The sequence below is a fragment of the Zalophus californianus genome, chromosome 15, assembly GCF_009762305.2.
Source record: "Zalophus californianus isolate mZalCal1 chromosome 15, mZalCal1.pri.v2, whole genome shotgun sequence".
Lineage (NCBI taxonomy): Eukaryota > Metazoa > Chordata > Mammalia > Carnivora > Otariidae > Zalophus > Zalophus californianus.
This window is the reverse complement of record NC_045609.1, coordinates 35,154,789-35,179,661: the sequence shown is the minus strand read 5'-3', so window position 1 is coordinate 35,179,661 and position 24,873 is coordinate 35,154,789. Positions and strand designations below refer to the sequence as shown.

At 35.1% G+C, this 24,873-nt stretch overlaps 1 protein-coding gene across 6 annotated transcripts in view; it reads right to left on the bottom strand.

Moving 5' to 3' along the window:
* The window catches only part of ADK (adenosine kinase), a 490,160-nt gene that overhangs the window by 85,565 nt on the left and 379,722 nt on the right, over positions 1-24,873 (bottom strand). For all 6 annotated transcript variants that reach the window (XM_027595868.2, XM_027595867.2, XM_027595870.2 and 3 more), the window contains 2 exons: positions 11,672-11,707; positions 2,342-2,456 (listed from right to left, as the gene is read on the bottom strand). In XM_027595868.2, coding sequence (XP_027451669.1) covers positions 2,342-2,456; positions 11,672-11,707 — 151 coding nt within the window. The remainder of the gene's footprint in view (positions 1-2,341; positions 2,457-11,671; positions 11,708-24,873) is intronic.

Here is a 24,873-nt window from a genome sequence, read left to right as displayed (position 1 = left end):
GGATATCAATGTATCTTGAAAATCACTTAGTATCTCTGATTTTTTTTTTTAAAGGCTTATTTATTTTAGAGAGAGAGAGGGAGTGTGAGCATGAGCGTGGAGAGGGGCAGAGGGAGAGGAAGAGAATCTCAAGCAGACAGCCAGATGTGGGGCTTGATCCCATGACCCCAAGATCATGACCTATGCAGAAACCAAGAGCTGAACTCTCAAATGACTGAGCCACCCAGGCACCCCTGTATCTCTGATTCTTGACTGAAAATTATTTTTTAGTTTTCTATTTTATAATTTTAATCATGGAAAATTTTAAACATATACACAAATGGAGGTAATAACATAATGACCACCCCTCGTATACCCATCACCCAGCTTCTACAATTATTAACTCATGATGAATCTCATTTTATCTATAACCCCACTTCACTATTTGTCACTCACTGAATTATTATGAAATAAATATTTTTGGAAGTAAGTCTTTGAATCTTGCTTTTGACAATTCTAAAGTAAGAAAGTCAGAATGAATTAATTCTAAGGTTCCTTTTCCCCAAAATTTGACAATAATTTCTTCTTTGACCCTTTCCAGGCTTATAGATTTAATTCAACAAAAATTTACTTCATATTCACTATAACATCTTTCTTCAAGCTTAATCAATTGATCTCCTTCTCTGAGTCAATACAACCTATATAGTCTGTACCAATAATCAAGAAGTATAATTATACTTCTTTGGATTTATATTTTTATGTGTATTAATTTTATTTCCAACTTAGATGCTTAAGGCTCATATCTTAAATTTCTGTTTAACAGTGTACTAAAAGAAACACAAAGGTAATTAATTGCTACTGTTTATAATAATTATTAATTAACTGATGGGTTTTAATTTTAATGGTTCAGACAGAATTAACAGGTTTGTATTTGGCTTTAATAGTAGGTAGCATCATACTGACAGTATTAATCATTTTAACCAATAAAATGCTTGTTTACTAGATGAAATTCCTATTCTATTTCTGTGTCATAAAATAGATGACTGAGTAAAAACAGAAGTGAGGTTTTCTTCTTGAAGTTTAAAGCTAGAGGATGTAATTTCTCTCTGGATTTTATTTGTTTATAATTAGATAAATTCATTTAAGTTAAGCATAGGAATTTGCTAAGTAAAATTTTTTTCAGGAAAGACATTACTAGATTGACAGTATCTCCAAAATACCAGAGTAAATAAACTAAATCAAAGTAGATTTACTCAACTGAATTTTAATAAATTACCTTCTTGAAAATGAAATCTTTCCTACTGAGACAGAAGGTAGGAATATTTACTAAAATAAAAACACTACAAAAGGTACATTTTCACAGAAATAGAACAAACAACCCTAAAATTTATATAGAACCACAAAAGACCCCTAATAGTCAAAGCAATCTTGAGAAAGAATGAGGCTGGAGGCATCACACTTCCTGATTTCAAACTATATTACAAAGATATAGTAATCAAATCAGTATGGTACTGGCATCAAAACAGACACCTGGAAAGGAGTGTCTTCAATGAATGGTGCTGGGAAAACTGCCACATGCAAAAGAATGAAACTGGATCATTATTATGGATGTCCAACAAGTACATGAAAAGATGCTTAACAGTAGTAATCATCAGGGAAATGCAAATCAAAACCACAGTGAGATAACACCTAACACCTGTTAGAATGCCTATTATCAAAAAGATGAGAAATAAATGTAGGTGAGGTCATGGAGAAAAGGGAACACTTGTGCATTGTTGGTGGGACTCTAAATTGGTATAGTCTCTATGGAAAACAGTATGGAAGTTCTTCAAAAAATTAAAAAAAGAACTACCATATGATCCATAATTTCATTTCTGGGTATTTATCTGAAAGAAACAAAAACACTAACTCTATACCCCCATGTTCACTGCAACATTATTTATTATAGCTAAGATAATAGCTAAGTGTCCACTATGGATGAATGGATAAAGAAAATGTGGTGTGATAGAATATTATTCAGCCATAAAAAAAGAGAAGAAAATCCTGCCATTTAAACAAAATGGATGAACCCTGAGTGCATTATGCCAAGTGAAATCATTCAGAGAGAGAAAGACAAATGCTGTATGATCTTGCTGGTATGTGGAATCTACAAAAAAAACAAAGCAAAACTGAACTTACAAATACAGAGAACAGACTGGTGGTTGCCAGATGCGGGGGTTGGGGTAGGGTAAGCAAAATGTACGAAGGTGGTAAAAAAGAATTATGTTGTTTTCAAATAAATTATAATATAAATAATATAGAATTCTGTTATAAATGATTAATCTTCATTATACTGGGCTTTGCATACAATTTCCACACGTACCTGTAGCCATTATAGTATCTTCTCTCCCTTGGGTGAAAATCACGACTCGCTGCCTCTTCAGGTTCACCTTTGGTAGAGCTTGTGCCTTTCTGGCTATCTCTTTAATGTCTTCCGTCTATTAATAGAGAGGAGGAAAAAGTTCTCATAACCAGTACAATAAAGCAAAACTTACTAGTAGATTAAGGATTTAGCTTGTCATGTTCAAAATAGGAGAGATACACACCCCTATTATAAGAGTTACTCTTTTAAAATTTCAATGATATACAAAAGTAAATAGTACAATAGCCTCCAAGGAACCCACCATCAAGTTGCAACAATTTTAAATTTATGATAAATTTTATTTCATCTACAGTCTCACTCACTTACCTTTCATATTATTTTGAAGCAAATCCCAGATACAATATAATATTATCTGTAAATGTTTTATTATGTATCCCTGAAAGGTAATGACTTAAACATAACCACATAACTACTATATTTTTAAAAATTAACAATAATTTCTCAATATTAGCAAGTAGCCATTTTCAAATTTCCAATTAAGGAGATTTTCTAAAGAAAAATAGGACTATTTAATTATTTTAGAGGTTTGGAGAATTATGCTGACTCTGGAAATAATGTTGCTAAAATGCCAATTTTTTCAAAGAACTAAAATGAGAGAAGGAGATGCTGTTTCCTATAGACTTAATTTTATTTAAAAAAGATAAAATTACAAAAAACCACAAGGTAATTCTAGAAACTTGGATGCTATTTTTCATATCACATAGGTCACGAAGTTTTACATCATAAATGTTCTGACTTGAAATCTAACTCTTGAGCTATTATCAGTAGGATTTTTAGAATCATGGTTTTTTTTTTTAAGGATTTTATTTATTTATTTGACAGAGAGAGAGGGAACACAAGCAGGGGGAGCGGGAGAAGCAGGCTTCCCACAGAGCAGGTAGCCCAACGTGGGGCTCGATCCCAGGACCCCGGAACCATGACCTGAGCTGAAGGCAGATGCCTAGCAACTGAACCACCCAGGTGCCCCTAGAATCATGTTTTTTTTAAAAGATTTATTTATTTATTTGTTTGTTTGAGAGAGAAAGAGAGAACACATGCATGAGCAGAGGAGTGGAGAGAGAGAATCCCAAACAGACTCTAAGCTGAGCATGAAGCCCGACATGGGGCTCGACCCGACGACCCATGAGATCACAACCTGAGCTGAAACCAGGAGTTGGATGCTCAACTGACTGAGCCACCCAGTTGCCCCTAGGATCATGTTTTCAACAATTTTAGGTAATTTAAAAATCCATGTTTGAATTCAGTGGGCCTCTAATCATCCATGGTTTGGGCTTTATTGGTACTCTATCACTGTGCAGTTTCAAACAGTTAATGGAGAGAGACACAGACCAGAGGAGAAATATATCTGAGTGGCATCAAGAAAGTTTAATTAGAATATATAAGACAGAAAAATTTAGGTATTCAAGGTAGACAAGTCATAATGATTACAGTGAACATCAGAAACTATGACATTTTTAAAGGTATGAAAATTCTTAGTGAAATATTTGTATGTTGTTTATCCACTACATACTAAGAAATTCCAGATGATACATGAAGCTAAGCTTCTACTACACCTAACATGATGATTCCAGATGACCGTTGTTTCTGAAAAGAACAGCCATGTGTGGTAAGACAATGCTGCTGACCTTTCAAACACGCTGACTATTTCACTTTTGGTTGCCTATTTTAGAACAAAACTAAGCCTGAACTCTGACAATATAAGAAAAGAAATTCCCTCAGTTTTGGGGGAAGGACTATTAGAAATGACTAGTTACAGCTGAAAGGACAAAAAATAAAATAAAATAAAATAAAAAAAGGCACATGACAATGTTTTCACTCTCTCAAATAAATGTATACATTTAATTAAAATGACTGACATATATTCTCCCAATCTCCTTACCACACTTAAGTTTTACAACTGTCAGAGTTTTGCTTACGATTGAGTACATTCATATTTAATAAAGATAAAGGGGTAAAGCCCAGAAACACATTCACTTTATCATCTTGGGAGCAGAATACCATGTACGTAATGTTTTTTAAATAGAGGTCTTTCTTCAATGTGGTATAAGAAATAAATTAAGAATGAGAATCTATGGTTGTCTTCTACCAAGCCAGTGGGAAGATATATGTATTTTTTATGGGAGTTTTGGTAACCTAATCAAAAAAACCTTTCTTATGTCTCAAATGAAATCTTATAAAAATGGCAATTCAAGATTGAAATAAACTTCCCAAATATAAAACACAAATCTTTACAGGATGGTTAAACTTTATTCTAATTGTATCCATGTCCACAGTTCATATGAAACTCATCTGTCACTCTGGGATCACTGTCCGTGAACACCAAATCTAAATTTCTTAACTATGCCTTCGAGGAGCCATTGCTTTGGCCTCAATAGCTGATTCTCATCTAGTATGAAAACTTTTCTTAAAACCTCAATTTTGTTTTCTCAAAGCTAAATATTTCTAGTTCTGCAGCTACCTACACTTCCCTACAGATTCTTCTCCCTTATACTTGGGCTAATATCTTAGCAGAATTATGAAATTACAAGGGACTTGAGAGTGTGACACACCTAGATGTGTGCACCTTGAGCAGGTAAATAAAACTCTATGAGGCTCCATTTCCTCATCTACAAATCTAAGAAAATATTTATGTTAAAAGACACTGGAGGAGGAGTGCCTGAGAGGCACAGTGAGTTGAGCATCTAACTCTTGGTTTCAGCTCAGTTTGTGATCTCAGGGTCATGGGATCAAGCCCTGCCTCGGGCTCTGGGCTCAGAGTAGGGTCTGCTTAAAGATTCTCGCTCCCTCTCCCTTTGCCCCTTGCCCTGCACGGTCTCTCTCTCTGTGTCTCTCTCAAATAAAATCTTTAAAAAAAATGATGTTGTGAAAGAAATATGCCCAAATAGTGGGCAAAAGTTTGAAGAGACTCAGGATATTTGCATAGTCTCAAAGTATCTCCCCTAAGATACTTCTCATTATAGATTAGTAGGTGAAATGAGATATTTGCATAGTCCCCAAATATCACCTCCAAGATATTTAATAAATACTATGAGAAAATAGTAACTTTACAAAAAATAAACTGGCAAACATCACCTTAATCCAGTGATGAAAGTGAACATCATCAACATTAAGACAACGGGACATCATGTGTGTCCCCAATATGATACACTGAGAAGTGCAACTCACTTCTGTGATATTTCTGGCAAAATGCATAACCTCAACTTAATTAACAGAAAATATCAGAGAAACTCAAATTGAGGGGCATCTATAAAATAATTGGCAAGTACTCTTCAAAAGGATTAAGATCATGAACAAGGAAAGAATGAGAAACTGTCACAGATAGGAAGAGACAAAGGAGACATGACAAATAAATGCAATTTGTTTTCCTGGGTTAGATTCTCAAACAGAAAAAGGAAATTAAGGAGAAACTGGTGAAATCAGAATAAAGGCTGTAGTTCAGTTACTGGTAGCATACTAATGTTAACTTCCTTGTTTTGATCATTATACCTTCATTTGTGTAAGATGTTACATTAGGGAAAGCTTAGTGTACTATTTTTGCAAATTTGTAAGTCTAAAATTTCAAAATGAAAACTTGAAAATAATTGTTGTGAGGATGAACGAAGATGAGGTAAGTGGAAGACCTTAATGCAATATTTAGCACATGTTAAGTACTTAATAAATACTAATTTCTTTCCTCTAATGACCATCATTTTAATACTCTCCAAAAGTGTCATATCCCAAAATCTCTAGAAGGGCCCTTAAGAGTTTTGAGTATTGGGAATTCAAGTATGGTATCTAATAAGGGAGGAAAGGAAAAAGGGGGTAGGAGTAGAAGAAAGCTCATACAATTTAGCTATGAGCCATGTATATAGCTCTGAGGGCTCACTAGATCTTAACTTCTACAGGCAGTAGGTATTATTCCTATATCCTCATTTTGTAGGAGAATAAACTGAGTCACAGAGAGGTTAAGAAGCTTCCTAAGGTCACAAATATACTAAGTGGTGGAACCAGGGCTAGCATCCACAAAGTCTGACTCCAGAAATTACACTCTTAATCAATATTCCACGCTATCCGCAGATTGTACTGCTTTTTGAATTCCGGCAACGTGCTTCCTGTTGTTATCACAAAACTATAGCATGTTCAACTGAAATAATTTTTCTGCCACATGCACAAGTCATTACTGATCTTGAATTTAAGTTTGCTGTTTTTTTCTCTTGATTATTCTGGCTTGTATTTTACCCTAGTGATTTTCAATTTTTGATTTCTAAGATATTTCTCATTTTCCAAGGTCATTTGGAAATCTAATCTCCTCCTCCAATATGTTAGGATGTGAGTAAGAAAGAAGTGTAGTATATAAAGAGTACGAGACTCTTTAAGCTCTGGTTCTGGCTCCCTGATATATTAGCTATGTGTGACCTTGAACAAGTCATGTAGCCTATTTTTTTAATCTGCTGAACTGATATGGTAATACACGCCCTACCTACCCCCAAAAGGTTTGTGTGAAAATTAAATGTATTAATCATATGTTGGAAAAGGTTTTATATAAACTGTGAGGCATTTTATAAATGTTAAATTATGCTTTTATTGTCACTGCTGATTACACACTTAAATTTAGCATTGTCTTCCGAATTAAAGAAAACAGTCTCTTCTTTCCATTTTTAACAAGCTGATGATACAAATGTTAATACTGTCATAATCTACCTACTCCTATAGAATACCAATTGTGGTGTTCCCACACACTGCCTCACTTAACCATATCACATTCTTTTGTCTTCCAAACAGAACCTCCTATAATAATTATGGTGTTCACATGACGTGTCAGTCTCCAGTCTTATCTCCTACTACCTCCCCCTCGCTTACTTCATTCCAGTCACATTGGCCTTCTGTCAGTTCTTGGAGTACACAGTACCTTATGCTCTTTCCCTTTTGGGCCTATGTGCTCTTGTTCCCTCTGTTTGAAATTTGTTTCCCTGTTGTTTGTTTGTTTTGCTTTTTTCTGTCAATGCTAGATATCCGTATTTTTCAAGTTTTGCTTTCCTCAGAGAGTCATTCCTTGACTATCGCATCTAAAAAATAGGAACCCCTCCCATGTTCTCTTTCACAGTATACTCTCCGGTCATTTCTGTCTTGTCTTCAGGGTCTATCAAAGTGTTAGGCACAGAGTTAGTGCTCAGTAAATATTTACTGAATGAATAAATGACTAAATGAAGAGCATTAAAAGACTACCTTTCTCTTTCTGTTAATTTACTCTTTTAAAACTGTCCTCTTTTGGGACTCAGTCACCTAGAAAAGCAGCATTGTACTCTCTTAGCCAGCAGGACCTAACATAGTGTCTTATTTCCAGAAACTCTGGGTGATCGTTCATTGTATTCTTTGTATTTGTGAGGAACACAAGAACCTTAGAAAAATCTTGGGAGAATTCTTTGGGAATCAATACCTCCTGAATACTCTGTGGACTTTCTATCCAGTGTTGATCAATGGAATTTTCTGTGATGATGGATATGTTCTATATCTGCACTAATATGGTAGTCCCTAGCTACATAGGCTGTAGAGTGCTTTTGAAATATGCCTATTGAGATTTAGGAACTGAATTTTAAATTTTATTTAATTTTAATTAATTTGAATTTAAATAGCCACATGTGGCTAATGGATGCCATATTGGATAACACAATTCAATACTTTCCTGTCTCAGTGGTATAAGATGATAGAGTCATCAACGGTCAGAGAAAGATTACAAGTTTGAGATCCTCTGGATAGAGTCAGGGGCTGTGGGGAAAGTTGGAAAAGGGAAAAGGATTGCTTTGTTTCCTCTGTGATCAGAAGTAATAAATCTTCGAGATCCAAAATAAAATTAAAATTTGTTGCTTGGAGTAAACTGAATAAATGACCTAGTAGAGAAGGTATGAATTATCTTCATCATTTGGCATAGAGTCCATTGCACAAAGAATGATAATACAAAGAATATTATATTTAGGCTTTGGAGGTATTTTCTTTATTTAATTTAAATCAATTTTCAATACAGCTTTTATAAAAGGTTTCATAATGAAACATATTTTTAAGTTATTTTTATTTAGGTTCTGAAAATATAAACCTTTAATCGCTTCAGTTCAAGATAAAGTAGATTTAAAAACACACTGCAGTCTGAACTGATTTTCCAGAATAATAAAAGGCCTCATGAAACTTTTTACCTCAAGAATTGTCATTTTAAATTCTTAGCAGGTCTGTCATTTAAATCAGGCACTATGCAATTTTCTATCATATATATATATATATATATATCCTCTCTCTTCTGCTTTGTGCTCTGCCCAGCTTCAGTTTTTATCTCATTCTCCAGTGCCCTCCTAAGCTGCCTCTTCTTACTAAAAATTGCCCAATTCATTTTAAAGATTAAAGATTTTTTTAAAAAGAAAGATTATCTAAAATTTGCAGAGAAGCTAACCAGAATATCATAAACAATGCCACTGAAGATATTTCCTGATGAATAAACACTGGTTATTTTTAGAGGCATTTGGACTGGTCTGTTAACAGACATATCACTAGTGGCAATATTCAGTGGCTTTGGGAACTGATTGGGATTTATAAGAGAAAATGAGGGTATGACAGCAGAGCTGGTGGAAAGAAAAAAAAGGCTCACCTTTCTTTTTAATCTTTTCATTTCTTTCCTCATGCATGCCCCCATTTAGAGGTAAAATTAAGGTTGAGAGGGGTAAAATGCAGATTTTGTCTCATTTGTCACAGTAGACCAGAGAGCACTGACACAGTTCTATAGGTATTAAACCATTAAGATAAAGTGATTTATTCTTGTTTGATTCTTTAAAAACACCAAGTTTCAAACCTAGGCTTTCCTATTACTGTCTAATGGACTGAGGAAACTTTAATGACATTTTAAAAATCACTGAATTCCCCTAGATAGCATTCCATATATGGATTATATTTAATAACAAAAATATTCTACTCATGGCTCTTACATATTTTGCAATGCTTGTAGTATTTTAGGGAACCCATGAAGGGTGACATCAAGACACGGTGTGCTTTACCTAATCTAACTATCACTGTCAACATCACCAACAGAGTAGTTTTGCTACGTTAGAAGGTAATAAGATACACTATTATAAACATCATCACTTTGTTTATATGCTGTAATCAATTATGGCAGATTTATGGTTAAAAAAAACAATTCTAGAATTGGTAAATAAGAACTAATAGAAAGGTTAATACAGTGCCGGTTAGCAGAAAATAGAAAAAGTATTTTGTCACTAAGACTGAATTTAAACCAAGCATATTCAAAGCATGTAGCTCAAGTGGGCAATAAAAGTACAAATTTGGGTTTAATAAACTATTTAAAATTATCTGCAGGTACTACGATCATTTGTTATGTAACATGTTATAGTTCTAAGCATATACAAAACCAGTTATTTTCTAGAACTAAAATACATTTTTTAATGTTAGCACTGAAAGCAAGCTATAAATTTACACTGGACAAGCGCTTATCTATGGAGAATATTGATGTAACAAAAGAGAGTATCGATTGTTAATATTAAAACTTAACATTAGGGCGCCTGGGTGGCTCAGTTGGTTAAGCGACTGCCTTCGGCTCAGGTCATGATCCCGGAGTCCCAGGATCGAGTCCCACATCGGGCTCCCTGCTCGGCAGGGAGTCTGCTCCTCCCTCTGACCCTCTTCCCTCTCGTGCTCTCTATCTCTCATTCTCTCTCTCTCAAATAAATAAATAAAATCTTAAAAAAAAAAACAACTTAACATTAGTGAAACCTTAAGATATGACTGAAAACATGTACTTATATTTTCATGATCAAAACATTTAATGTTTACATTGAATATTACCCTGAGTATATTTACTTATGAATACCAATCACCAGTTTGGGAAATTACAAAGTGAAACTTAAATTAGATTCAACAAATACTTGGAAATTTTTATTCCTTCTACATGTGACTCAATCCTATATTTATAAGAATATATTAAAACAAAAAAAGAAAACTCCCAAGCAGCTATCATAGTTCTAATAATCAAGTATTTTGAGGCAAGCTTTTCTGCCCTGATATGGTTTTTTCATAGAATATGTATACCAGAAGCTACTGTCTTCCTCCAAGAAGAGGAAGCTTTATGTCTGGTTGTCAAGTCCTATGACATGGGTAACATGCACATGTATTACTTTGTTGCTCGATAATGAATCTGCCTTTAGTACATTTAAATAATAGTTCCATCACAAATTCATACAACACTTTTCTCTAAAGAGTTCAAAGTGAGCTTACTGATACATCTAATCAATGCTCACAGCTTCTCTAGATGGTAGACAATGCTGAGCATGTAAATAAAGAGTTTCTATATTCCAGCTCTAGTCAGTTTAATTTTTAAAAATTACTACCATGCAACATTCCAAGTTGCTGTAGAGAACACAGCATTCTACATAGTTCTGGCTCAATAAATATGATGCTTATAAAACTTATAAACTCAGTTTATGAATTCTCTGTCAGTTAACCTGGGTTCAGATTAAAGTCAGTGTTTTCTAATAATCAACTAGAAGATGGATATTATATAGATAAAAACATGGTCTTGTCTGTTATCCTAATTTCGCCAACAACCACCACATGGAGTTTTGAATCTTGACAACTAATACTTCCACTGGGAAAACAGAATTAGGACCTAGAAATTAAAGCCAATTATTGATACCTGGTTTCAGAAAATTAATAGATGTTTTATGCTATCCAAAAAAAAAAAAAAAGAGAGAGATGGAAAAAAGGGATTAAAACAGGAAGTTTATATGAGCAGGATTTAAATTAATCAGTTCATAACAACTGTTAAGTACAACCTTTTGGAAATTAATTTGCATAATGATAATCTACATGTGGTAGGGGTGAAATTATTTAAATGACATTATATTTCACTATTTAGTCTTGCTCCACCACTGCTTTAGCAGTGAATCCTTATGAAATGTAATACAGCTAATGAGGTAGCTTTTTAACTGAACAAACTGACAGGCCCCATATCTGCAGAGGCAGCTTGAAACCGTGCCCAACCTCTTGGCTTCCCAAGAGGCTTTTCAAAATTCAATAAATAACATCTGTAGGCGATGTTGGGTGCAGACCTAGCAGAGTGCGTCATAACACTGTGCTGGCAGAACAAAGAAACCATGACGACTGCCAAGTTTCCATGGCAACTGCTGCGAGGCTCTGAGAGTATAATAGCACATCAATCACTGTCCAAAAGAACTTCATTATCAGCTAGAAAAAACCTTTAGGATCTGTTTAGTGTGCAATTGTGGGTTAACTCACCTCAAAGCCTTGCTCTCTAGCAAAAGTGGCAGCTTCCTGAAATAAAAAAAAAAAGAACAGTTAATTATAAAGTGCTAGGTAATGAAGAAATAATCCATTTTGAAACTCATTCAAACAGTCTTCTTTTTATACAATTATCTCAATATACCCACATAGTTCAATTTTTATTCTTACACCAAAAAAGGTTTCTTTTCTTCCCTTGCCATGAAAAAAAAAAGGCAGCATAATGTCAACACACTTCACAAGTTAGAATAAAGAAGATGTAGTGCATGTTTTTACTGTAGCTGTCACAGTGAGTTCAGGTGTTTTGACCCCAGCAAAGAAAGACAATCATTTGAAACCTAAGGAACATACTGGTGGTTGTGTTTTTAATTGAAACAATACCTTTCAGAAAAGCTCTTCTGCAGAGAAGCATCACTGCTAATAAATGTATAGATTCAGAAAAATCATTTTGCAATCCCTAATGAAATTTATTCAGGCAAGGATCATCAATGGATGCTAAATTTATTAGATAAAAGTATGACGGGAAGCTGAGTATTTCATGGAATCAAAATATCACAGATTATATGCCGGTCACGGGGGGCAAAGTGTAACTTTATAATGGAAGGATCAAGCTGTCATCACCTTAAAACCCAGTGATTGATCTTATCAGTTTTCATCATTAATACTGGAATCACCAAATATTCTGTGCCTTCCATTATGATGCAGTATAAAGGACACAGCACCACCTATAAAGTTTTCTGACCGCATTTTTAACATTAATTAATCAAAACTTTGATTCAATAACTGCAGTCTACAGAAGATACAGAGGATAGGAGAACAAGTTAAATGATACAATGAGAAAGTAAATGGACAAATCCATAAAGTAGGACATTCTACAGGACAAATAGCTTGGTCTTTTCAATAAATCAGTGTCATGATAACTTGGGGAGGGGAAAAATAACCAAGAGCAACGTACAGACCTTTACTGAATCTTGTTTTTAACAAACGATTCAAGAAAGGCATTTTTCGGACAATTAGAGAAATTTGATTATGAAACAGGATTGAGATAACATTAGGAATTATTATTTGTTAAGGTACGTGTCCTTAATTTTAGAGGTTTCTTCTCAAGTATTTAGGGATAAAATGGCGTGATATATATAATCTACTTTAGAATACTTAAAAAAATTAAAGTGAAGTAAAAATGGCAAAATGTTATCAACTACTAAATCTAGATGTAGTTTATCACTCAAATTTTCAATATATTGTCATACAATTTGTTAGCATTGTCTTTGTTATTTGATGCTCTTTTCAAATTTGTATTTTGTTGCCTTTTTTTCCAATCTAAGTTTTTCATGGAGCTAACTGCTCAAACATGCCACTTTTTTTGATATTTTCTATTTTCCATTTTTTCTTTCTCACTGAGGTTATTCAGAATTGTATAGTCAGATGTGGGGGATGTTTTCCTGAAAAAAAAAATCTAGATGTATTTAGTAGTTCTATTTTGTCTGTTTGAAAACTTTTATAGCACACGGTCTTCCTCCTCCCCAATTTCTCTTTTATATAGATGACAGGGTAACAAAAGTTGAACATTAAAAAAAGAGTTAAAATTTTTATTTTATTTTTTAAAGATTTTATCTATTTATTAGAGAGAGAGAGAGTACGAGAGGGGGAAGGAGCAGAGGGAGAGAGAGAGAGAATCTCAAGCAGACTACATGCTGAGTGTGGAGCCTGACACAGGGCTGGATCTCACGACCCTGAGATTATAACCTGAGTTGGAATCAAGAGTCGGATGCTTCACCAACTGAGCCACCCAGGTACCCCTAGTTAAAATTTTTAAATTCACAGTTTTTCTAGGTTCCTGAATATCTTAGGGGCACAATCTGATGAACATTACTATATCCACTAATGCTCCTAAAACAGGCTATCAAATGACAAAAACACATCTGTGTAACCAAGTCCTTTCCCTTTCTGTACTCTCTGCATATATTTTAATTTTAGGACTGATACAGAAAATAGAAGCAATATTACTTTTCATCTCAACTTCCCTCTTGAAAATGAAAAAAAAAATACTGCAGACAACTGTCAAGAGCCTCTACATCTTAACTTACATTCCTCCAAAATTATCTTTGCCAAGAGATATTAATAGAAGGATGGGATTTGAGCCTGAGTAGTGAGCAGATCCAACTCAACTGAAACGACTGCCGCACCAAACCATGTAAGGCAGAAAGTAAGTCAGTGTCTCCAGCACAAATTTGGGTACTATCTACGTGTTAAGGAAAACACTGGGAAAAGAAGTATGTATGACTTACGGTCCAATATACTAATGATATATAGAGTTAAAGACCCATTGTGAGGGCTTGAAAAGGTCGAAATGGATGATTACAGCTAAATGCTTAAGTTAATAGAAAGACATAAGCTGAAAGTACAATTCCTTAGGCTGTTCACTAGAGAAGCACAAGGGTGATCAAGTTAGCCTTGGTGATGTAGATTAACGAAAAACTGAATTAATGATCTTAACAATCGGTACAAGCAAGGTTGGCCTCTCTGATTATTTACGTATAATAGAACTTGATACACCATATAGTCAATAATATTTGCTGGCCTGGATTTCAAGGAAAAGGATAAGTTTCAAAAGATATCAATATAATATTTTTCCAAGCTGTCCAATCCAAGAATTAACCAAGCTAATTCTTATATCAAGAAGATAACTGAAAAGCTCTGCTAGAACTGCTTATTTATATAGAGCTTCATCAGAGGCATGAAAGAAGTCCAGAGAACTAGAAGACAAAATTAATATGAAGAATCTGTATGACTAAAACTGCACTAAGACATAAAAAACTCAAAATTCAACATCCAGTGGTTAAAATGCTTTTTTAATGTCCAGTTTTGCCCACACAGATGTAAGAAGCAATTAACTGTGATCTCTTATGGTATAGTGGAACTGACTAATTGCAAGAAGACACATATATAAATGTCAGATCATTATTTTTTAAGGAAACCAGGCCTGGGGACACTTCCACATCTGTAAACTATTTGTAGCACCAACGTATTTCTGATTGAGGAAGGACATGCTGAAGAAAAGTCGACTCAGTATTTTATCTTAGCGCCCCCTCACACAGGTTTGCAGAGCTGTGCCCTATCACTGAAAAGCTAAGCACTTGTTCTATAGCTTAAAAAGATCTTATCTCCTGACTTCCTCCTACCTTCTTTTGATCTTGAGCTGGTGCCCCCAGTCACTCCATTAGAGAAGGCAGCTGGCTCACATCACTGCAGACTTTCCCACAGCTAACCTCTGATCTGAAGGTGTTTGTAGATACAATGATGGAACAACATTTATTTTTCCCTCCCAGCAAAACAAATAATAAAACAACATAGGGGAACAGTTTGACCTAGTGCATTTTAACCAGAGTTTTAGTCCTCAGATTCACTGCATGGAGAGAGGGACAGAAAGAAAAGGCATTAGGTCTGAAAGTAGGGAAGGAAAAAGGGGTATGGATGTGGGCAGAAAAGTAAGGCAGGTTCCAAATATCAGGGTTAATTCCGAGTGAACTGATCATACTAAACTGAAAAGGACTTTTTAGTGTCCTTTTTTTGCAGTAAAAGTGAGAAAAGAAAAGGACTTTTTAGTATCCTTTTTTTGCAGTAAAAGTGAGAAAAGAAAACAAGCATGTCCCCATCTGTGCTGCCCCAGGGCGCCACGTACTGAGTTCACAAATCTAATGAAGCAGTCAGGTTAAAATCCAACCGCAGAGTGGATGTGACGTGTAGAGAACAGCTAGGGTTAGAATAGAGAAGCAGGGCGGTTCCTAATGCAGGTGATTATCCATGTGATAATCATTATATTTACAGGCTTTCCATTTTGGATCTGACATCAAAAATCACAGAGGAGGAAGGATTAAGGAAATAAACAACTGACAGAGGTTATTCCTGCTCCCCTGAGAGTGCAGCACTTTTATTCATGCATGACAAGCAACAAAAGCAAAACCAAACAGGCCAGGAAAGAGTATTTCTGAGAAGGCTGGATTTCACATTAACACTTCTTTCCATTTTGATAACTTTCACTATTATTCAGTTCCCCGACAGGTCACATTTTCAGAATTAGTTCCCATTGTTGTCTATGCTCTAATACAGTATCATTTCTGGTTTACAATGAATGATACTCACATAATATGTCTTTTACAACAGCAAACTCATTTTTTCCTTCCTGGAATTGAGTGTTGTGAATAAAATGACATATAATTAAAGTCTCAGACTCTCATCTACACCATGTTATTTAGGATTTGCAGTAGGCTTGCTGCTTCATCGACCAGGCTAAAAGGGGGCTAGTGAAACAACCACCAAGTATGGGTTTTGAGTTTTTTTTTTTTTAAAGGAGCTGAAATTCATGGTTAATGAAAACTATGGAATACTTGCATTATGAGCTATTTAAAGGGATTAGCAAGCCACTATTAGAAAGCACAGTCCTCAGATTATACAGAAAGGAAGGAGAAACTCAGGTGCACGTTTGTGTGTATCAAAGAGCTATTTCCTTTATATTCAACTGAGGAGAAAACTGTTTTCTCTGCAGTTTGTCTGATAACACCTCAGTTTTAATTTATAAAGCAGAATGATCTGTAATCAATATTAAACTAAAATCATAAGTTGTCCATATTCTTATTTCAATTCCAATTATTTGTTACTACTTATATGGAAATACAAATGATTTCTGTATATTGACCTTGTACCCTCTGACTTTCTGAAATATACTTCTTAGTTTAGGAACTATTATTTTGCTAAAAAAAGATAGTTTTCTATCTTTCTTTACATACCACATACCACAAAGTTATTTTGTGAAGTTAGCAAATGCCTTTAAAAACAAAATTTACCTCTCTTTTCTCCAGGGTGATCTGAAGGGTATGACTACTAACCACTAAGTACCAGCACTCATAGCTCATAACCCTTGCCCCTGCATTTCCTGCTCTTCACTTTAAGGCACTGAATCCATTTAGAACCATTATCTGCTTGCTAATGTTACCACTCTATTTTTGATCTCAGACATGAGGGGTCCTGATATTACCAGGCTGAAATTTCATGGAATGAAACAAAAAAGGAGAAGATCCAACTCGACCAAAGAAAGGTAACTTCTGACTATCCACAGAAAGCAGCCCATCCATCCAAAACAAACTACTTTGTTGCTCCAAAGCATGGAGGAAGCAGAAAATTCAATGGAGGGCTTGCCATGGTCCTCACTCAAGTAACAGGAGTCCAGAGCTTTGGAGAAAGCCAAGGGTGAATGGAGCCACCAAACCAGTAATGTTGTTTTTACTTTGTTACCTCTTCATTCAACAAGTATTTATCTCCTATGTATAGTTTTAGGCTAACAGATACTATTAACCTAGAGGTATATCACCACTATAGCTGTTGCAGACCTTACAATGGTATTAGACTTTGATTCAATAATATTTGAAACAATACTGTAAATCCTAAATGGTGTGGTGTAGGTGAGAGCCTATAACACAGTCTTCTAAGAATGTTATCTGTCTTTCTTTCTATATACAAAATTCACATATTTGTATATACATTTAAATGTATCATGCTTTCTTTGAATGGCCTTAAGTGTAAGATAGTACTGGTCAGGAGGCCAAATGGAAAGAGTACAGGCGGTTGGGTGCCTGGCTGGCTTAGCTGGTGGAGCATGTGACTCTTGACCTTGGGGTTGTGAGTTCAAGCCCCACATTGGGTATAGAGATTACTTAAAAAAAAAGAAAAGAAAAGAAAGAAATCTTAAAAAAAAAAAAAGGAAAGAGTACAGGGCTTAGAATCAGAAGACCTACACTAAAGGTGTAGTTTTACAGCAATCTTGAACAAGTCACTCAGTGTATCAGTTTATATCAATAAAATTGATGCCAATAATATCTGTTGCATTAGATTGTTGCTAGGGATAAATGGAATATTTATAATGTGAACCTTACAAGTAAAATCATTTTGCCTACTGAATTCAGGTTCTTGATAAGATCTCAGTATAGTTTAAACAAGTTCCAGAGCATCCAGAGGACATTCAGTGATTTGTCTTATCTCTGGATCATATGTGTAGCCTCCAGATTGGCTTCCAATGATCCCCTAACTGCTCGCACTCAAACTTTTGTATAATTCCCTCCCCTTGAGTGTGGGCTGGACTCAATGACTTGCTTCTAAAAATATATGACAAAAGTGATGAGATGCCTTGTTTATTCTTTTACTCACATGCTCTCTGAGCTTCTACTCTAGAGGAAAGCTGTCATGAGTATACCTATGGCCCATGGCTAACCACTGGTGAGGACCTGAGGCTTGGCAACAGACATATGAGTGATTATGGAAATGGATTCTCCCCCAGTAGTGATATGATTACAGCCATGGCTGACATTTGATTACAGCCTTTTGAGAGACTCCAAGTTAAAGGCACCAAGCTAAGCTATGTTTGGAATCACCATCCACATTTTATGTATGAGAATGCTAAGCCTTAGAGAGGTTAAGTAACACGGTCCAATTAAGATAGTTCAGATTATGTTAATCCTTACAAAAATCCTCACAAAAATCAAATGGAAGTAAATGTGGTCAGCAGATCAATCACAGGGTGAGCAAATTATGTAAAGATAATTTAGATACATACTATCTAAATGGTTTTGTATAACTGATTATGGTTAACAATTTCTTCTATACAGATAACTGGGATATATTATCTTTTACATAAAATTTGTTTTTTGGCCTCAAGTTTAGTTTCAATTTACAATGTCTTTCATTATTCTGAAGCAATGATTACCTTACTGAGAATAGAGTAAGATATTTAAGTAGTGCCAGATCCTCAGGTGAGAAAAATATTATTGAATCAAAGTCTAATACCATCATAAGGTCTGCGACAGCTGTAGCAGTGATACACTTCTAAGTCATGCTGATATTTAATGATAAAGAACTACCTGCTGTTTATTTCTTTTCATATAATATATGATAAAGACTTATGTTGCTTAAGCTTTTAAATATTTCCTCATGCTGTCCTTCAGACTAAGAATTACCTTTTCTTTATGCTATCTAAAAAGTCATTTATATACTTTTTATGACACTGCATTAATGTTATACTATTTTTAATATACTAGTTTTGATGAGGAAAAGTTTGAATTTAAAAATAAAGTGGGGGTGCCTGGGTGGCTCAGTCAGTTGAGCATCTGCCTTTGGCTGGGGTCATGATCCCAGGGTCCCGGGATCGAGCCCTGCATCAGGCTCCCTGCTCAGTGGGGAGCCTGCTTCTCCCTCTGCCTTTCACCCACTCATGCTCTCTCTCACTCTTGCTCTCCCTCAAATAAATAAATAAAATCTTTAAAAAAATAAAAATAAAGTAAAAGAAGGGTAGAGAAAAATCAGTAAGTAAATTATGTGCCTGGGAACTGCTTTTTAAAATAAATTTTATTTACAAAAATTTCTGTACTGGCTTTTCCAAAGAATATAACACAGAACTTTTTGGGGATTTTCAACCTGTGCTGTGACATTTATTACCATATGCTTCCTGTCTGCAGAATGCTGAATAGAAATATTATTTAACATTTATTGAGTGCCAAAAACTCAGTGGGGCAAAGTATAAGCTAAAAGACATTCATGGCCCCTATCCAACAGATTTATAATAAAAGTTACACAGACAGTATATAAATTATACCTCAATAAACATGACTGGAAAAAAAATTAGGCAGCCAAAACACAAGCCAAAAAAATTAGGTGTAGCTTAGGACATACCTAACCCTTTCACAAAGTGATTTATTAGCTGATGAGTCTATTATAGCAAGAAGAGTTGTTCATTCCCACCTTTAAGCATATTTAATAGTGGTAACTAAAGGCAAACAAAGTTAGGAAAAATACTTCAACAAAATTTGATTGATTAGCTATTTTGGTAACTTCTAGACTAACCCAAGTTTTTCAGATACTGAAGAAAGAGGAGAGATGATAGCATAAGAAAAATCTCAGACCTCTTATTGGATATTATATTTTCATTTTTAATGAGACAACACATGCTTGGCACAAAGGAAACACTCAACAAATGTCTATTATTTTCCTTATCTCATTTGATCCTCATAAAAATACCATTAAATAGGTTTCTCATATCACAGATGTATCTGAATGTTCACAGAAATTAAAGTATGTCCAAGAGCATATAGCAGTAATTGTTATAGGTAGCACTTGGATCTGAGCCTTCCTAAATGGTTTGTGGTGGTCTTCTACTGATGAACTCCTTCAGCTTTTTTATGTCTAAAAAAGTCTTTGTTTTGTTTTCGGTTTTTTTGAAAGATATTTTTGCTGGGTATAGAATTCTAGGTTGTCAATTTTTTTTCTTTCAGTGCTCTATGCTTGCATTGTTTCAGATGCTAAGATTGCCATCATTCTAATCTTTGTTTCTCTGAATATCTGTCTTTAAAAAAAAAAAAATCAACCTGGCTGCTTTTAAGAGCTTATCGCTGATTTCATGCAATTTCATTATGTTTCTTGGTATGGTTTTCTCCTTGTTTTTTCTGCTTGTGATTTGTTGAACTTCTTGATTTGTGGATTTATAGTTTTCATCAAATTTGGAACATTCAGGACTTCAAATGTTTTTTCATTCACTCTCCTCTTTCCTAAGACTCCAAATATGTATATTAGATCACCTGATATTGTCCCACAGCTCATTCATGCATGGTTTATTGTTTTTCAAAGACTATTTTTTTTCTCTCAGTGTTTAATTTCGAATAGCTTCTGCTGCTGTGTCTTAAATTACTTACTTAAATTAATTACTATTTTTTCTTCTGCAATGTCTGTTTTCATCCAGCTCATTTTACCTCTCTAGAAGTTCAATCTTTTTTATGTTTCTTAACAGGCTTATGCTTTCCTTTACCTTCTTGAAATACAGAATATATTTAGAAATGTTAATCCTTGTCAAATAATTCTAACATCTGTGCCATTTCTAAATCCATTTCTATTGTTTGATACTTGTCCTAATTTTGGATTGTATTTTCCTGCACCTTTGCATGCTCAATAATTTTGACTGGATGCTGGACATTAGGACATTTTATGTTTTTGGATGCTGGATTTTTGGTAATACTTTACATATTTGTGAGGTTTATTCTGAAATTCAGTTAGGTTACTTGGAAACAGTTTGGTCCTTTCTAGGTTTATTTTTAAGCTTTGAGAGGTGAAATGAGAGCAGCCTTTAATCTAAAGCAAATTTGGTACCCTACTGATGTAATATCTTTTTGAATACTAAATAAAATATCCCATTTATTAGAGAGAGGTTTCTCCATTCTGGCTACTGGGGACATAAACTGCTATCAGCCTGTGTGAACTTAGGGGAATGTTCTGTCTGCTTCTTTCCAATGGTTTCATCCTTTACCTTGAACACTCTCCTTATACACATGTGCTGACCAGTATCCAGCTAAAGACTCCAGGGAACCCCTTGCAGATATTTAGTGTGTGAGCTCTGTCTCTGTGCAGCTTTCTTCTCTGGTACTCTTTCCTGTAAATTGTAGCCATCTTGGCCTCCTTCAGTTCTTAACTCAGTTGGACCTCTGGTTTTAGTTCATTTGGACCTCTGGGTTTGGGACCCCCCTTCCTGCACTGCAGACTAGAAATTCTGTTTAAACAGAATGCTATGGCAATTGTAGGATTCTCTCATTTGTTTACCTTCTCTGAGGGATCACTGTCCTGTGCTGCCTACTGTCTGGAGACTGTTTTATTTATTTTGTCTGGTTTTACGCTGTTTAAGGAGGGAAGATAAATCAGGTCTCTCTTACTCAATTATTCCAGCAGAAGTTCAGTGTGGGTCCATCTTAAAGTACAGATCCTAAAATATCCTGGCACATTCAACAAATCTGTAGTTTTCTACTTAATGGTTAAAAAAGCTTATGACCAAGCCAAAGACAAAAGAGATTGATCATTTATTTTAAGCATCTCATACATTGCTTTTTGCATCTTATTGTACAAAGGATACAGTTCCTATATTTAGAGCTGCTTCACTAAATCATAAACACTCTACTTTATCAGTAACTAATATTTGAAACTCTCTGAAGAATAACTCTAGTTTTAAACCCTTTTTTACTTACATGTCTTATATAATTGTCATTTTCTTGCTTTTTATCTTACCAACTAGAAAGCCCCAGATAGGTAGTAACATCTTTCCTTTTTAAAAAAATTTTCTCGCGGGGCACCTGGGTGGCTCAGTTGGTTAATCGACTGCCTTTGGCTCAGGTCATGAACCTGGAGTCCCGGGATCGAGTCCCGCATTGGGCTCCCTGCTTGGCAGGGAGTCTGCTTCTCCCTCTGGCCCTCCCCTCTCTCATGCTCTCTCTCTCAAATAAATAAAATCTTAAAAAATAAATAAATAAAAAAATAAAAAATTTTCTCGGGGCGCCTGGGTGGCTCAGTCGTTAAGCGTCTGCCTTCGGCTCAGGTCATGATCCCAGGGTCCTTGTATTGAGCCCCGCATCGGGCTCCCTGCTCTGCGGGGAGCCTGCTTCTCCCTCTCCTACTGCCCCCACTTGTGTTCCCTCTCTCGCTGTGTCTCTCTCTGTCAAATAAATAAATAAAATCTTTAAAAAAATTTTTTTTCTCCCTGATCCTCTCTTTCAACCAATAGAGAGGGTTTTACTATAATGTATGATCAACACATTATGCCCAGGGTCGGCAGCCTGCAAGACAAATTCAGCCCACTGCCTGTTTTAATAAATAAAGTTTTCCTGGAACATAGCAGTGCTCATTCATTTACATATTGTCTATTATTGCTTTCATGTTACCACAGCAGAGTTAACTAGTTCAATAGAGACCATACTAACTGGACTTCTACAGAAAAAGTTTGCTTACCCCTGAATTATGCTACTAGTAGGGTATTTATGTTTCAAAACAGATTTTTTTCTTTTTAATTAAGTTACTAATGAAGAATTGAAGGCCCTATGGGGAGCAGACTCCAGCTTATTAGCCTTAAGAAAAGTAAAATGTGTATCTTTTGACAGGTCTTATTTCTTTCATTCACTGGCAAAGAAAAAACAACAACAAAAAACTAAAACCATTAAAAAGACAGTAAAAGTCATAAATAACCAATTCTTATGAGTTTAGATACATACGTATGCAGGATGAGAAAGGCATTATGGATCAGTGCTAAGTATTAGACAAAGTGAAGATCTCAGATGGGGAGAGATTAGCATTCTTGTTAAGTGTCTAATGATTCCTTTCTCTCAGTTCAAAGGCGTACCAATACATTTTATATTTTCCATATTCTAAGCATGATCCTTCCCAAGTTGTCAAGGTGTGATACCACTGCCACTATAAAGCCCACCCCCTGGGACCACTCTCATGGCCCAACTTATTCTAGTTTGAAAGTTGTACAAAAATTAACTTTTAGAAAATAAGGTAAAAATAAAATGAAAACCATATATAAAACACCAAAATGGACAACTGCACAGGGCAGAGTTGTTTTTATAAACCTTTCTATGAGCAAAGTGGCAAGGGTAAGGTGTGAGATATGGCAGAGGAATATGGATGTCACAGAGATCACCAGTTTCCAGTTGTTCTGACTCTTAAGTTCAGACCTATAACAAAGCTCCTTTATTCCTTAGGTCTCTTGGTCTTCTGAGGAAGAAGAGAGAATATTAATATTCACAGTCCAAAATGTTACTGGACTAAGTAAAAAAGGGAATTTATAGGACTACATTGTGATTTAATAACATAACAAAATATAGTAAAAACAAAAAAGCATCTAGTCTCCTATCTCTAGTAGAAAAAAAACAAACAAGAAAAAGGTAATTTCTCCCCAGGTCTGAATTTTAACCTATGGATATGTATATACAATATCACTTTTGGGGCACCTGGGTGGCTCAGTCATTAAGCGTCTGCCTTCGGCTCAGGTCATGATCTCAGGGTCCTGGGATCGAGCCCCGCATCAGGCTCCCTGCTCTGCAGGAAGCCTGCTTCTCCCTCCCCACTCCCCCTGCTTGTGTTCCCTCTCTCGCAGTCTCTCTCTCTGTCAAATAAATAAATAAAATCTTAAAAAAAAATACCACTTTCAAATATCACCAATAACCAGTATTATTTTCTTCCTTTTCGCTAGCTAATAATAATTATGTACAGATTGTATTATAATGCTGCTTTAGAAGTCCAACATATAAGCATACTTAAATTTTCATAATGGCCAGTGGGAAGTAGCTGGGATAGCCATGGAAGTAATGATCAACACAGGTATCTTCAGAAAGAAGAAAAAGAAGTCAAAGAAAAAAATCCAATGTGCATGAAAAAGAAATTAGCCAAATGTACAAGTCAGGCTATTAAAAAAAAAAATCACAGAAAAGGTAGGAAACACCAAATAGAGCATGTAGCAGGGTCTCAAATGTCAGATGGAAAGTGTGATTTCACCTACCATTGCTGTATGAAAAAGAAATAGGTTTGCAAAGATACTGAATATTTCTGAAAAGATTGGATAATGAAATGGGAGCCAATCATTTTAGTCTAAAAACTAGAATTCAAGAAATGTCTATCTTTTACCTCTTGTCCGAATCTGAGAGAACACATTATCCAATCTTAGTGCTTGCCTGTGGAGTTCTGGAGTCTCCATGACAAAGAATGAGTTTTCACTGGGTATCAACAACACATGGGTAATTGAAGGTAATACAGCACAGAGCTAGTAACAAAATACTGGCATTTTTATTGCACTAAACGTTATAAAGTGATTGGGCTAACAGATGGGATTTTGTTAACAGCAATTTTGACTTACTGTACCTTGTATTACAAGTTGGCTTCCACCTACATCCATTTCAGAGACTGTGTTCTCACCAATCTTAGCCTTTCCTCTTGACTTTTTTGAATAGGACTTAACTGCTTTTCTTGAGGGAAGTAGGATTTCTGCATAGTGTAAAATTTAGGAATAATTTTTAAAAATAAGATGAGTACTCATTTCCTTCTATTCTTTCAGAGGTTTAGTTTCAATCTCCAAATTTCTTTGCATTGCCAATTACTCTTCATTTCTTGAGTAAATATTTTCCCTCCTTTGGGTCTCTGGACAATTTTCTCCAACTTACTCCTGTACATTCAAGCTCTTTTGTTTGGATTTCCCAATTCCAATGGATAATTTAAGAGATGAGAAATGAGACTTAACTGATATTTCAGTTTGAATTTCCTACCCTGTCCTAGAAACTTCCTACTTTTCTGTTGTATATCTTCTTTCCTTTTTTTTTTAAGATTTATTTATTTGAGAGAGAGAG